Source organism: Botrytis porri (genome assembly GCF_014898465.1).
Source record: "Botrytis porri strain MUCL 3234 chromosome Unknown BPOR_008, whole genome shotgun sequence".
In the NCBI taxonomy this organism is placed as follows: domain Eukaryota; kingdom Fungi; phylum Ascomycota; class Leotiomycetes; order Helotiales; family Sclerotiniaceae; genus Botrytis; species Botrytis porri.
In genome coordinates, this window is record NW_024066082.1 from 1666334 (window position 1) to 1681344 (window position 15011).

The 15011-nt window shown below is 42.4% G+C and overlaps 6 protein-coding genes across 6 annotated transcripts; 4 read left to right on the plus strand and 2 right to left on the minus strand.

The window, feature by feature from the left end:
* Positions 1 to 194: 194 nt before the first annotated feature.
* EAF01_006622 (uncharacterized protein) lies at positions 195 to 2244 on the plus strand (the record flags this gene model as incomplete). Its single annotated transcript, XM_038914876.1, has 6 exons — positions 195 to 247; positions 305 to 427; positions 483 to 696; positions 745 to 834; positions 884 to 1330; positions 1378 to 2244. 6 exons carry the CDS (start codon positions 195 to 197, stop codon positions 2242 to 2244), a joined length of 1794 nt encoding a protein of 597 aa, XP_038769831.1.
* Positions 2245 to 2624: 380 nt separating this feature from the next.
* On the plus strand, positions 2625 to 4400 carry EAF01_006623 (uncharacterized protein; the record flags this gene model as incomplete). Its single annotated transcript, XM_038914877.1, has 3 exons — positions 2625 to 3842; positions 3913 to 4305; positions 4365 to 4400. The coding sequence occupies 3 exons, from the start codon at positions 2625 to 2627 to the stop codon at positions 4398 to 4400; spliced, it is 1647 nt and encodes a 548-aa protein (XP_038769832.1).
* Positions 4401 to 5092: 692 nt separating this feature from the next.
* EAF01_006624 (uncharacterized protein) lies at positions 5093 to 6534 on the plus strand (the record flags this gene model as incomplete). Its single annotated transcript, XM_038914878.1, has 5 exons — positions 5093 to 5294; positions 5344 to 5363; positions 5417 to 5518; positions 5571 to 5956; positions 6012 to 6534. The coding sequence occupies 5 exons, from the start codon at positions 5093 to 5095 to the stop codon at positions 6532 to 6534; spliced, it is 1233 nt and encodes a 410-aa protein (XP_038769833.1).
* Positions 6535 to 7351: 817 nt separating this feature from the next.
* EAF01_006625 (uncharacterized protein) lies at positions 7352 to 9167 on the minus strand (the record flags this gene model as incomplete). Its single annotated transcript, XM_038914879.1, has 5 exons — positions 7352 to 7968; positions 8029 to 8124; positions 8187 to 8569; positions 8640 to 8719; positions 8924 to 9167. 5 exons carry the CDS (start codon positions 9165 to 9167, stop codon positions 7653 to 7655), a joined length of 1119 nt encoding a protein of 372 aa, XP_038769834.1. The 3' UTR covers positions 7352 to 7652.
* Positions 9168 to 10259: 1092 nt separating this feature from the next.
* EAF01_006626 (uncharacterized protein) lies at positions 10260 to 12552 on the minus strand (the record flags this gene model as incomplete). Its single annotated transcript, XM_038914880.1, has 3 exons — positions 10260 to 10524; positions 10572 to 12031; positions 12085 to 12552. The coding sequence occupies 3 exons, from the start codon at positions 12550 to 12552 to the stop codon at positions 10260 to 10262; spliced, it is 2193 nt and encodes a 730-aa protein (XP_038769835.1).
* An 805-nt stretch (positions 12553 to 13357) lies between these two features.
* EAF01_006627 (uncharacterized protein) lies at positions 13358 to 14925 on the plus strand (the record flags this gene model as incomplete). Its single annotated transcript, XM_038914881.1, has 5 exons — positions 13358 to 13516; positions 13575 to 13944; positions 13994 to 14340; positions 14391 to 14837; positions 14887 to 14925. The coding sequence occupies 5 exons, from the start codon at positions 13358 to 13360 to the stop codon at positions 14923 to 14925; spliced, it is 1362 nt and encodes a 453-aa protein (XP_038769836.1).
* Between the last annotated feature and the right edge of the window lie 86 nt (positions 14926 to 15011).

Genomic DNA, 15011 nt, shown 5'->3' on the forward strand with positions numbered 1-15011 from the left:
CTCGCCTCATTACATCTTTTGAGCCAAGTACTATCTATCTAGGCAAGCTAAGTACTGTTCTAGACTCAAAACTGTGCATATAATACCTATTGAAGATGGTACCTCTGTTCCAAGTTTTGTTCAAACCTCGGTCTTTGGTAACACCATTTCATTTTGCATCTTTTTTATAACACGTTTTAACGTTGAACCTCATCATGGTTGTCACAGTAAAGTCAGAAGGTGCCGAATATGACTATATTGTATGCGGGTATGCTCCATCTCTCAATACTCGATTCAATGGACATCTCTGATGAGCATTCTATAGAGGTGGCACGTCAGGCGCCGTTGTTGCAGCAAGATTGGCAGAAGATCCCAACAATTCTGTTCTAGTCATCGAGGCAGGAGAGCATAATTCTCTCCTCGAGAACACTATTATGGTTGGTGGGTGGTAAGAGCCTCTTTTTTCCTTCTCATGAAGTTGAGCTCAAACGCATCATAAATAGGTCACAGAATTTCGACACGGAAGCAGACTGGAATATTTCCACAGAACCAAATACGGGGATTAACAATCGTCAAATCAAAGCCAGTCGTGGCAAGTTCCTTGGTGGATCAAGCGGAGTAAACGGCACACTGTGTATCAGAGGCACACCACAAGACTATGATGACTGGGAAATGCCAGGATGGAGTGGAGAGGAGGTTTTTGGATATATGAAGAAGGTAGGAGCATGATTTACTTAATTGTGCCTCATATTGACAGTCATATAGGCGGAGAATTTTCATAACAAAGACTGGTTTGAAGCGAATGACTCGGTACATGGTCACGATGGTTTACTAGATGTTGAGCCTCATGATCTGGTGAGTGGCATTGAAGGCGATCGCTAATGCAATGGACTGATATTTTCAGGCCCCTATATCCAACATGATTTTGGATTCAATGGCTGATCGAGGCCTTCCACTTCATCCAGATATGTTCTCAACTGGCGAGACTCCGAATGGGTGTGGTCATGCACCAAGGACTGTGTATAAAGGAGATAGAACCACCTCTGCTAACTACTTCATCAACAAAGGCTCAAACCTTGCGATAAAAACTAGCACAATTGTCGATAAGGTGATTCTCGAAAGCCATGCGTTTCCTCATGAGCTGAAAGCTGCGGCTGTAAAAGTAATCGAGAAAGATGGAACAGAGAAAGAGATCAGAGCCAAGAAAGAGGTCATTATCAGTGCAGGAGCCTATTGCTCTCCAACCATTCTTATGCGATCAGGGATTGGAGCAAAGTCTGAGCTTGAATCTCATGGTATTGATTGTCAAGTTAACCTCCCTGGAGTTGGAAAAAATCTCATGGATCATATGGTAATGACTCACTATCTCTTACTGTTACACCGCTAACAAAATTCTAGATTGTGTTCATATTTTATGAAACAACCAAGCCGAATGTTACCAATGATTACCTCTTGTACCGTCCAAATGCCTTGGGTGAAGCTTATAGACAATGGAAAGAAGAAAAGCGTGGACCTCTCTCTACCTTTCCTTTTGGCGTATTTGCATATGCTCGCCTTGATGAGCGTCTTGCTTCGGAACCAGCTTGGACTTCAGCACCCCGACGCCCAGGCCGAGATCCAATGGGATTAACAGAATCACAACCCAATGTCGAATTTTTTACTACAGAATGCTACGGTGGCCCAAAACAATACAATCAATTTCCAGACGGAGAAAAATCCCATGCATTTTCCATGATTGCTGAATTATTCGCACCTAAGAGCAGAGGTACTGTCACTTTAAAGTCCAAAGATCCAAAAGATAATCCGGTTGTCGATCACCGTTACTTAAGTGAAGAGCTGGATATCGTGGTTCTTAGTGAGGCATGCAGATACGCGAATGAGATCATAATGAAAGGGAAAGGTACCAAGGACATAGTCGAGGGAAGTTGGCCTAAAGACTTGACACATCATGCATACACATCAAGAGAGCAATGGGTCCCCTATATCAAAGATAACGCTACAACGTGTTATCACCCTGGAGGAACAGTCAAAATGGGCAAGGCATCGGATCCAATGGCAGTTCTCGATGAAGAATTAAGAGTTAGAGGAGTCAGGAATCTTAGGGTTGCCGATACAAGTGTCATGCCGCTTCTGAATCAAGGACATACTCAAATGCCTGCATATGCGATTGGTGAGAAGGCAACAGATTTGATAAGGGGTGTCGAGGATTTAGATTTGGCGTCATTGAAGTTGGAGAGGTATGACTCAAAGCTCGATACCAATTGATTGCAAGATGATATGAGATTGATGAAGATAGCGGGGAGCGTATATGAATTATGATCGTTGGCGGCTTTGGCACCCTGTAGTTTTATATCTTTGGCATAACTTAATATATTCTCTTTCATCCAATGTTCTCGGCGGCTTTACTACGTGGTTCATTCAACTTATTATCTAGCAACCTCCTCGATTGAATTATTTGTGGCAATGAAATCGGTAGCTACAATCAAGAGAAAGTTCTTTCCCTGTGAGGCGATGTAAGTAATGCTCATCTAAGTTTTGTCGCGAGCTGCACTTTCTCGATTCTATGTCTAACATGGCTTTCTCAATTTCAATTTACTCATCCCATCTCTCACAATTCAGGGTGATACCACACATCCAACAAATACATGTATATCTCAAGTTTCCGTCTCTCAACCATCCTCCTCCTCCTCATTACCTTCACCAACTTCGCAATTGCCACACTTCCACCATTACACTACACCATCACTCGGCGCGGCGGTTCATTCCCAGCTCCCGATACTGCTAATCTCACCTTTCTCCAATGCACACTCGCCGATATACATGCCAGATTCACGAGTTCCGAAAGAATCTTAAAAGGGAATAAAGTCGTCCGAGTACCCAAAAGATGGCACGATGGTCAAATCAGCAATACCACGACTTCAAACCCCAGATCTGGAACATATCTCCAACCAGGAACTACTCTTCTCAGCGAAGTCGGAAATTCTGGATCCTGGTTTACGTCGTTGAAAATTGGGGAGCCGTCTCAGAATGTGGATCTGGATCTTAATATGTTGACGGCGGATTTTGCAGTGATTAGTACGCCGAGTGGAAAGGGGAGTTTTTATTTGGAAGAGAGGAGTGGAACGTATAGTGTGAGTAATGATAATGAAGAGGGTAAGGGGATGAATTTCCCGGGTTGTAGATGTGGGAAGGATGTTGTGGGGTTACCGTTGGGGTTTGATATGTTTGCTGGGTTGAGAGGGGAGAGGTATATTCCGGTGAGTTTTGCGCATTGTAGACCGCAGAAACAGTGGGTTGGTAGTTTGGGGAAGAGTGGTGCAAGTTTGGGGTTGGCTGTGGGAGAGGGGTTGGGACAAGTAGGGGGTTGGAAGGGAGGATTGCTGGAGCAGATTGTTAGGAGTGGAGTTGTGGATACTGAGGTTTGGAGTTTGATGTTGATTAATGGATATGAAGGGGTATTGAGTGTGGGAGGATCTTCGGTTGAGGCAGTTAGAGGGGTGGAGAAAATGATTGAAAAGGAATTGAAGAGACTTGAAGCAGGTGGGGCAGGTGAATTCCAACCTCTAAATGATGAATTGAAGAGGGATTTAGATGACTTACAATCTGGAAACGATGAATTCAAAAGAATGGGCGGATTGGGACTGCAGTCCGAACACGATGAAATCAAGAGAAACTCAGAGTTAGGATTGATGAAGAGAGACGAAAATCCATTGGATAACAGTGACTTAAGTCGGAAGCCGAATGATGAAAGTGTTTGGGAGTGGAGTAAAGTTCGGGGTGCAGATGGATGGTGGGAAATCTTCATGAAAGGAATTTGGGTTGACGGTAATAAAGTTATACAGAATCAGCCAATAGTTCTGGATGTAAGTCGAATACTTTACTCACCATTTCCCTCCCCTTTCCGCATTATTCTCACCCCGCTAATTCCCCAAGGTCAACACTCCCTATATAGTTGGTCCACCACATCTAGTCCGCAGTTTATACTCTTCCATATCCGGCTCTCGACAGCTTCCACCACCGCATGATCAGTTCCATGCCTACCCGTGTTTCAACCCTCCTCACTTACTACTCGAGTTTGGCAATCTGAGAGTCAAGGCATTGGAAGGCAAAAGGGACGAAGGAAGTTTTTCACCAGGAGGAAGTTTCAGTTTGGGGAGGATAGAGAGAGGTAGTGGATACTGTGTGGGAATTGTAGTGGAGGGCAGATTTGGTAATATAGGTGGCCCGAATGGAGTAGTTGAAAATGGAGGTGTGGATGGGAATGGAATGGAAGATATGTGGATTTTCGGAGAACCGCTGTTCAGAGATGTACAAGTTGCTTTTGATGTAAGTTTCTTGAGGTTTTGCTTCATTTGTCGAATTTGATACTGATGTTCTGTGAATAGTGGAAAGAGAAAAGAGTTGGCATGCAACGGCTGTGAGTCTTACTTTGACAATAGCAATGCTATCTGATTCTCATTGAGGTTTGAGCAATTTCAATCTCGATTAAAAAATTTTTCAACATGATCACTTAGGGGAGACTGCATATTTTTAGCAAGCAGTAGTAGAAATTTTGGAAGGTCATTAGCAGAATGAAGTACTTGGTGTCACGGGACTGGCACATGATACATATAATTGTTCCACCTTTTTCATCTTCAATACAAATAGATCAATATGATATTTTCAGCATCGCGAAATACATGACCATATATCCAAAATTTGCGATTTGAACAGTATGGAAAAGTTACATCAGTCTTCTCTCAACAAACATGCTCCTGAAACGTTACAATGTGAACTCTTTCAGCCAGCTGAACTGTACTCGAGCTGGAATCGAGGTAGGGCTGAAATGCAAGTGCATGCAAGCCAAGAGCCAGAAAACAGTGTGGTGGAATAGCTACCAATCAAGTTTGTTGGGGTAGGAGATCTTTTCCTTCCCCTTACACAATGCTTCCGAAAGGTGCACAGCCTTTCTCTTCAAGTCCGGTCATGACCGGGCTGATGTCAGACGAACGAGTGCTCAACATATTATCAGGAGCTTATTATGTGCCATTCTTCAGTCAATTGTTCATTTTCGATCCTCGAATTGACTTTTTCTTTCTTTTAAGCGTGCCAAGTTTATTATATTATGATAGGAATGTCGCAATCCGATATTGACTTAATGCAAGGACCGGCTTTGACTCCTCCACCAGGTGTTGCCTCGAATTTTGATAATCCCTATTCCCTTCGACCAGCAGCCGATGCGGTCAAGATAGTGACTACTGTTTTAGCTACTTTGGCTATTCTCATACGGGTTTATACTAAGTGGAGGATTATTCGAGAGGTACATCTGGAAGATTGTAAGTGTCTAGACATGTAGTCGTTTGAATTCGGCGCTAATTCTCTTAGATATAGCGGTGGCAGCATGGGTACTTGAATCTTTCCCTAGATACTCTGTCAAATGCTGAGTAGTGAGCTACAGTGTGGTTATGTTGTTTTCATCGTAACAACCGGGTTCGATCCTGATGTTTTCGGACGACATCAATGGGATATCAGATTGAAGGATTATCAAATCTTTCTCTATGTACGTACAATAATTCTTGTCTTTCGAAAGTATCGTAGCTCATAATGACCAGGGTACCTACATAACATCTATATCATTCGGTCTTGCGATAATGTCAATCAAGATCTCGATACTGCTACAATACGTCCGGCTCTTCACTGCAGGAACACGAGATCTAATGTTTTGGAGCTGCCATGCACTTATGTGGATCACTATCGTATTCTATACGATTCTGCTGTTCATGACAATTTTTATTTGTACCCCTATATCTAAGTTTTGGAGTGTTCTGGATACCGCGGGTCACTGCCTCGATGTGAATTACCTGTTCTTAGCGACGGGGACGGCGAACACTATAACCGATTTTCTTATTATATTACTTCCACAACCGGTCATCTGGAAACTACAAATGAGCTTCAAAGAACACGTTGGTGTTTCCGCCGTTTTCTCAACAGGGCTTCTGTGAGTACATACCCATTAGTACATACATCTCCCCACCTTATTGATTTATCCCCAGGGCATGCATAGCATCCATGGCTCGCCTATTCGTTTCCCTGAAACTCTTGAAAAATCCGGATGCTTCCTGGTACACTAGTATCATGTGTATTCCCTCATATGTAGAGCTAGGAGCTGGTATCATCACGAGTTGTCTACCGACATTGCCGAAATTCTTCAAAACGATGTCGCAAATACCGCGTGTGTCGAGGATGTGTCATTTTGTGTCTTCGTTGTCGAGGTCTTCTGATGAGTCGGGTGAGTCGAAAGATGAAGAGAGGAGTAGTGGTTCTTCGTGGAATCAAAACGGAAGGATGCCATCGGGATCGAGGGGGCAAGGAAGGAGAGAGGAAAACTCTGATGGTGTGGAGGAGTGGGAGGGATGTAACGCTGGGGTTTCGAGGACTAGTTTGGGGAATACGACGACGGCTATGGGGATGAGAAATGGAGGGGATAATTCGGAGATGAAGTGTGTTGATGAAGAACGAGGAATCTTGAGATCGGTGCAGATTTCGATTGTTAGACAGGGTCCACCGGGTAGGTAGTGAAGGGGGGAATGTTCGGGTTGCTTAAAAGATTTGATGAAAGGCGTTTTTGATGGGAAAATATTGGGGATTGAGACAGTAGGAATGATAGCTGAGATATTAAGCTTACATAATCAGCAATTCTATATATGATAAATGATGTGGAATATTTAGAATCATACTTTTACAGGTAAAAGTAATTTATTATTATAAAACGAATTATGACACAATACACTCAAGAAATTCAATATCCTATCCCGAATGTGAACCTTTTTCTTTCCAAAAAGCTGACTAAACTAACTTCCAAGCTATCTTACTTGTTCAACGCTTGTGTCCACTTCATTACTTATCCGAAGTGACTACTATAAACCGCATCTGTTGAAAAACAAAAATTCGCAAATCACTTCAACGGCGACTCTGTACAATACCAGCTCCGTCGCTTCAGAGCTAGTAAGTCGATCTTAGAAAACAAGGTCTTTTGCATCTACTCGACCGTTTGCCAACATGCTTCCATTTCAACTATGAGATCCGAACTCAATGGGAAAAACGGAGTATTCTTGAAAGTGTAAATACTTTTACTTTTCAAGATATGAAAGATAGTTCGTACGGATTTTCTCCGGAATTCAACCTTGCAGCCGCTGGACTCCAGGCTGGTGATTTCTCTGTTGTGAGATTTGGATGGAATCAAGCAATCGCAGAAAATTGTACGGAAGAATCCATATTCGTACTTCTGTTCATGGTAGATTGACGTTAATGAGGCAGACTACATACCTCCTCTCATTTGAACGATAAGAGTTTTCATGCAAGGCACCGTTGCTAACTATTTGACGCATTCAAGATTTTTTTCAAAAATAAGCTTTTATATACACCCTTTGACAGATATCAAGAACCTCCCAGTGTCATCCGAGTAGTCCAAGGAAGAAGAGTAATGAAAACTACCCAGAACATTGAACTAGGCAATTCTCAAGCTTCTCAAAATTTCACAGAATTGCCTCCCACAACTTCTGCTTGCCGCCATAGACTGGACGGTACAGTTGGTATGAGCGTAATAAATAAATTTTAACAATTTGATTCCCATTCATGTTATGTTCCCACAGGAATAGTATTGACGAATATGCAAGCATCTAATCTAGCATACATCAAACAGCAATCACATCCCGTCCAATTTTATTCTCCATGCGCCTTTCCAAAGCGGTACGTTCAATATCTCCAGGTGTTGTCAAGAAATCGAGATCAGGGTAAAGATTTGGGTCATCGGTCGCTCTTGACGCTTCAGAGGGGTCACTTGTATACTGTGAGCTCTTGGTTGCTGTGCTGGACGTTTTGCGTCGGATACCACATGAACAGGATGATATCGCGTTGCCCACCCTGGAAAATTCTTTGCTGTATGTGCGGGAGAAGAGAAGCAAGGATGGAAAACAAGCTATTATAATGCCGCAAAATAATTCGACAGATCTGTTTTGAAATCAGCCCTCTCCATTATTAGTACTACACTCTAAAGGAGTTTGGACTGACGTTAAGACAATGACTGGGAGAGAAGTCCATGTACTATCGATACTCCAGTGATCGATATAACGATACACAAAACTTAGAGCAGCACAAATGCAAGCGCTATTACGGAATTGTCAGTAAAGCGAGAATGTTTAAGCGGGTTGGAAGTAGCTAAGACTTACGATAATCCTATACCAAACCCTATCATCACAAAGATCTTCCTTTTTGTCGGTATACGGAGCTTACTCACCGCAACAAGGGGTAAGATAAAAAGGTATATATCAATGGCCAACGCAATACCAGTCACTGCGAATGTGATGCGTTTGAGTATGGCAAAACGGGGCATGAATATCATCTTAGCAAATCTTCCTCCGCCGACGGGCGTTGCGGCGTAAAATTGTACAATTGTGAGTGCCAGATAAAAAGCGGTAGAGAATGTTGCACCGATGTAAACACAGATTTGCATCCAGCGTAAACCCCGAAATACTTCAAGGTACGTAATGAATATAGAGAGCTTCATACAACCCAAAGTGGGCTGAAGGAAAATGAGATTCATGTATAATGCCTAAGAATATAAGTGATACGTTCGATAGGAAATGGTCATATGAAAGTTGATGAAATAAAACAGTACATACCACTAAGTTCCGTTTAGTTATTAAATTCGCTAACGAAACATCCCATTGATGATACCCAATATTACCACCGGGAATGACCACTACTTGAATGTCAGTGCCTCATTTACCAGACAGAAAAAGAAGCGTACACATTGTCCATGTGATAAAAAGTATCAAGGCAAAGATCTAAAGGCAAATAGGATGTTAGATTGAAGCTGTGAGGTTCACTGATAGGATATCACCTACATAGCAAACTAACAGAAGGACTATAATTCAATTAGCTTACTAAAACATAATCAACAGACTAAGCAAAAAAGAAAACTTACAATCGCTCCAAGTGACTTTTCGCTGAATCGCCACCTTCGTATATACTCGAATGATAAAACATACTGTCATTGCAAAGGTCATGATAGTATTAACAACGATAAGTATATATCCCCTACTTTCTGGATTGTCAGACAGAGCCGTTACGCCCGGCGGCGGCTCTAAAGCGGGGGTATTTGCGAGAACTTCGGGTGGAAGGGCAAAAATTTCGCTACCGTCACTCATATCGATATTTGCAAAGAATGTGAAACTTTGGCAAGGGAAATCAATTAATGTTTGTTGAATAACACAATTACGAGAAGTTGAGGTGTCTAAATGGATACTTTTGAGCAGGAAATGCTTCTTGAGAGGGCCAGTCTTTAAAAGAGCAGAAGCTTATTGAATATAGACAAAGATTCGTAGGAAGCAAATACCACGATAGGCGATTAAAGTAAGAGTCCCAGATCTTCATGACAGAAATCTCTACAGACAACGACGGGCTCATGGAGAGTTCCGCGATCCAACGCTCCCAATGATGTTAAGATTCAAGACTAGCATTGAAGAAAGCATGTCACTCGACTATAAAATTTTACGTTCTTAGAATCTTTACTTAATAGATTATTTATTCCCTTTGTTCTAATCTCCCTACCCAACTCGAACGCTCGGCACTAGCCGTGTACACCAGCCATCTTGCACATTACCAGAGGCCAAAGACAGGAATGCTATGCGTGGAGAACCATTCTTTGTCTCTCACCAGTAAATCTCCACTCCTTCAGCACATCGAATAATCGAACTTTAACAAGAAGAAGAACTCCATTACTTCACCCCCAACCCAGATCTCGTGCCACAGCACAAGTTGCACGCAAATATCCAAACACTGCAAAATCGATGACATTCTTGCACTCAAGAAAGAATCAAGCCCCATTAGCCTGTAAACTAGCACTAGCTTTACAATCAACACGTGTTTCTAACAATGACATTAAAATCCTCTGCGGTGATTCCAGTTCCCGAATCTAAATTCAATTCTTGCCTGAGATACTAACAAAATGCTCTTAGTAATGTATACCTAATTTTGAAAAATAGGAGATTCTAGACCTTGATCGAAACCGCACTTTGTATACACTCATACTCTGAGATTCTTCCACGCGAAAACTTCTCTTTTTAAATTTGCATTAGTTAAAATTGGTATATCCTCAATTGAACCACCAAAAATGGGTGCCAGACCGAAGAAAAGGCAGTCCACAGCGCTTCGCTAAACCCAAATCTATTGTAACCAGAAATTTCCAACTCCAACCCGAATGCAGTCATACATGCCTTAAAAATACACCAGACTGATATTTATCCATTCGACAAAGCTTCTTGTATAGCTTCCCCTTCTTCGGGTGTAACGACCATCTCCAACATTTCTAATGCAAACCCAGGGATATCTGGGTCAATACCTGACTCGAAAACCAGATCATCCTCTGAAAAGTTCAATCTAGCCAGACAAAGAAGATACTTTTGTGACCCGCCGCGGATGACTGATAATTTTTTTTGCATATCGACTTCATATCGAGTGACGAGGTGAAATAAAAGACGAGTTGCGAGACTAATGAGACGGGCACTGGGGATTGTTAGTGATGTAGTCGCAAAAATTGAAGAATCTCGTACCTATCCTGACGACCTGATTTATGGTCATATAAGTCATCTAATTCATCGCTTATTAAACTGATGAGTCTACCAATCGCAGTTGGATGGGAAGCAAGTGCGTTTCCAGCATAGGGCGATCGAGTCATACCAGTCATTAAGGATACAATCTGAAGACGTAGTTTAAGGACAACATCAGGATCAGCTTTAGCTACACTCATAGGTAGGCAAGGTGCCTCGAATAGTGGGTATGTTAGACGTTCTATAATATGACCAGCGTTTGTGGATGCTCTAAACTTTGGAACATCGTCTGGATTGCTACCGAAAGTATCTTTCAGAACACCAGTGGACAGAATTCGCAGCATCCACTCAAAATCTGCTGGTGGTTGATTTTGACTAAGCATAAGAAGAACAAAGTCCCATCTCATCAATTTCCAAAATCTGGTTATATGTTCCTGTTCAGGAACGCAGCCCAGTGCAGCGAGGTGAGTGAGAGCTAAACAAGCGGATACATTAATGTCTTTATCATAAGGATCGCAAGGCTCGCCTTTGAAACGAGGAATTGCGACAAGATCGGCTGTTTTCTGCACCAGGGGAATGAGTTGATCAATGATATGCGGTACAATCGAGAGCGTTTTTAACTCAAGCGCAAAGGTGAGAATGTCAACAAATAAATAAATGGGAGTGTAACATCTTTCATCCATGCACTTAGACCATAATTGTATTAGGAACAAGCAAAACTCAGCTGGTAGTTCGGAAATAGGCTTTTTCATACCGATCCTAGGCATTTCTCCAAGAATCAGGGATGAAAATGATTCATTTGGAGATGATGGTAGAGAATGCTTGCCAAATGCTTCTAAAGTTCTCAAGTGATCACGGTTCGGTCGGTGATCTAGCATGGCTGCAAGAAAATCCGATCTGTCATCCTGTAGAACGAGTCTCTCTAATATTGATTCATCCAACAATGGAGTCTTCTGTGGTTGTGAAAGTAGATCTGGAACAGGCAGCATATCTAAAGCACTAGCTGAAGGGCTGTCGTTAGCTTTGCGTTTCCGCTTTGCTGCTCTCGAAGGCGTGCCAGGTTGCCGTTTTTGAAATTTCGATGGGGATAACTTGCTAGGAGACAGGAGCTCAATCTCATCATCATCAAACCCGTCCCTAAATGGCATTGGCTTTGTCTTCTTCGGGGTCATAACCTGTGCATCCTTAGAGTTTTTTGCTTTATTCAACCTTTTGACTCTTTCGGTCTCTTCGAATAAATCTTGCTTCGTGAAATCACGCTCGATTGTAGCATTTCTCGCGGCAATCTCAGCCGCTTCCCTATCTTTTTGTAGTTTTGCTAATTGTTCCGCGTGTAACTTTTCTTTCGCTGCTTGTGTGCGCTCGTATTCCTTTTCTGATTTGTCTATTTTCCCACGTAGAATTGAGATCTCGCCATTTTTCGATAGGGTTTCTTGCTCGAGAGTTTTGTTTCTTTGTTGCAACTGAAGAGTAGTCAGTGAGCTTTTTCAAGATAATAATTTGCGACCAGAAATACCTCCTGCACTTGTTTTCTGAGTGCCTCATTGTCACCGTCCGCTACTGATTGAGTCGTCTGCCGAGACAGGTTCGACTCCTCTCGTGAAATTGGATTCGAAAATGGCTGTGGTAAGTGATCTGGTTGTCGAGGACGAGCAGGCCCACTGCAATTGTTTGGCCTATTCACAATATCTGTATCTCCATAAAGTTGCTGTTGAAATTGTTCTTGTCGAACAGCTTGATTGACATTGTTTCGAGGTATATATGGCACAACCGCAGGGGCACCTTTGGCTTCATCTATAACGACCGCGTCATCCAAATCATCGTCATCAAACTCATCCCCATAATCGGAAGAAGGAGGGGCTTTGATCTGGGCTTGTGTGAATGCTATAGCATTATTCTCGAGTTCGTCTAGGGCATCTGCTGGTATATCATTGAGAAAATCATCATCGGAGAAGTTATTCTCTCCATCTTCGTGAGGAGCCATCCCATCCCTATGATTATCGAACTATCTGAAAACATTGATGTGGCGATTGTTTACAAGTTGGTATTTTATCAATCCAAAAGTTCAACTCGAATTAATATTACCTACTACCTGGTAGGTAGCAGGACTTGAATACAGCCACAGCCTTGCGACTTTCTGCCACCGCTTTTCGGAGATCGGAACTAAATTATCCATCTGCACACTTAATTGTGGGGCAGCAGCAATTTCTTTGAAATGCTACTTTTCTATTTTGTTAATAATACCGGTAGCATACTCGTAGATCAACAATAAAACAACCTGATAACAATAACACGAGTATTGAGAGGTATTATAGATGTTTGCATGAAGTGAATCTCCCTTGGAAATTTGAATGAATAGAATATAAACCACTTCCCAAACCATTGAGAAATTTTTGAACATTTTTGGCTTGCTTTCTTTCACTGAAATCAGGCTTCGATTAACGCGAATATCACAAGCAAACACTCTGATCTTCCAGGGTTTTTGGGCTGACGTAGGAGCGCAGAGGAGCCACAACTTCCTATCACTCCCCCCAAAAAGTACACCCACTTCAGAACCACCCCATTCTCAACTAATTTGACGAAGCTCACCATATTATTTGATTCTGCTTTCGGTGCAGTCCTATTTCAAGCATAACTTGTCCTTATGAATCTGGAGTGGTGGAACTAGAAGACAACTTTCGACGCATCCGGTATTTGGCGACACGGATAATTGAAAGGACGAAGAGGAAAATCGCACCGCCAAGACCTCTTTAGAATTTGCAAACTCGTACTCGTTGAGCTCTGCAAAAATGACAAAACCAAGGGGAATCAAGTTCAATCATCGAAATGGCCGCGCCGGTAGTGATGGTCGCAGAAGTAGTTTCTCAGATATCAGCGAGGCCGCCTCGGAGCCAAGCTCTCCAAAGATCTCGAAGACAGATGGTGCAAGCGATGAGAAAAAACAAGAGGTGAGATATGCGCCTCTACCATTATCTGGGAGCGCTGGCTAATGACTTGGGCCCGCAGAGTAATGTGGTTGTGCCGTCAGAATACGAAAAGAAGAAGCAGACATTTATTACACGATCGATATGGACATTTGTGATGATAGGAGGGTTCTTTGCATCTATGTTCATGGGGCACATATACATCATTGCAATTGTCACCGCAGTACAGATAATATCGTTCAAGGAAGTCATTGCGATTGCAAACGTTCCCAGCCGAGCTCGTCGATTGCGTTTCACCAAGGCGTTGAATTGGTATTGGTTGGCGACGACGATGTACTTCTTATATGGCGAGAGTGTGATTTACTATTTCAAGCACATTGTATTGGTCGATAAAGTCTTGCTGCCCTTTGCGACACATCACAGATTCATCAGCTTTATGCTCTATACTATTGGTAGGGAAAATATCTGGGAAAGAGATTGTGCAATGCTAACAGTGTGAAGGGTTTGTATTTTTCGTCGCTTCTCTCCAAGCAGGACATTACAAGTTCCAGTTTACACAATTCGCCTGGACTCACATGGCTCTTTACCTTATTGTGGTTCAAGCCCATTTCATCATGAACAATGTTTTCGAGGGAATGATTTGGTTCTTCCTACCAGTATCTCTTGTCATCTGCAATGATATATTTGCTTACATCTGTGGTATCACATTCGGTCGAACTCAGCTCATCAAACTCTCACCAAAGAAAACCGTGGAAGGATTTGTTGGTGCCTGGATTCTGACAGTCATTTTCGGTGTCGGTATGACCAACGTCCTCATGCGATACAAATACTTTATTTGTCCAGTAAATGTAAGTCGAGTCTCCAATCAGATACTCCTACGGCAACTAACACTTGACAGGATCTTGGTGCCAACCTCTGGACTGGTCTTGAGTGTACTCCAAACCCAGTTTTCTTGCCTCATACCTATCAGCTTCCTATCTGGTTTCCAGTCTTGAAATCCTTCTCCATAGCACCCATGCAGGGTCATATCCTCGTCTTTGGTACCTTTGCATCACTCATTGCACCATTTGGTGGATTCTTTGCTTCTGGACTCAAACGCACTTTTAAAATCAAGGATTTTGGCGACTCAATTCCTGGACACGGTGGAATTACTGATCGCATGGATTGTCAATTTATCATGGGTTTCTTCGCCTACGTCTACTTTCACAGCTTCATTGCCATCTACAAAGTCTCACTTGGGGGTGTCATTGAAACAGTGATCAACGGTCTGACACCAGAAGAACAAATGGAGCTAGTTAAAGGAATTAGCAAGCATCTTTACAATCAAGGAGTCATTGCCGAGGGAGTAAGTTCATCAAAACTTTTTCACAACTACACTTACTGACATATCACAGGTATTGGATTGTCTTAATGTGGTCGTGAGCAAGATATAACGTGCTTCACAGATCATGGACTTCCTTCAATAGAAATCTCTTTCTTCCATTACGATTGATGAGTTTAAACAAAGTTTTACCAAGAT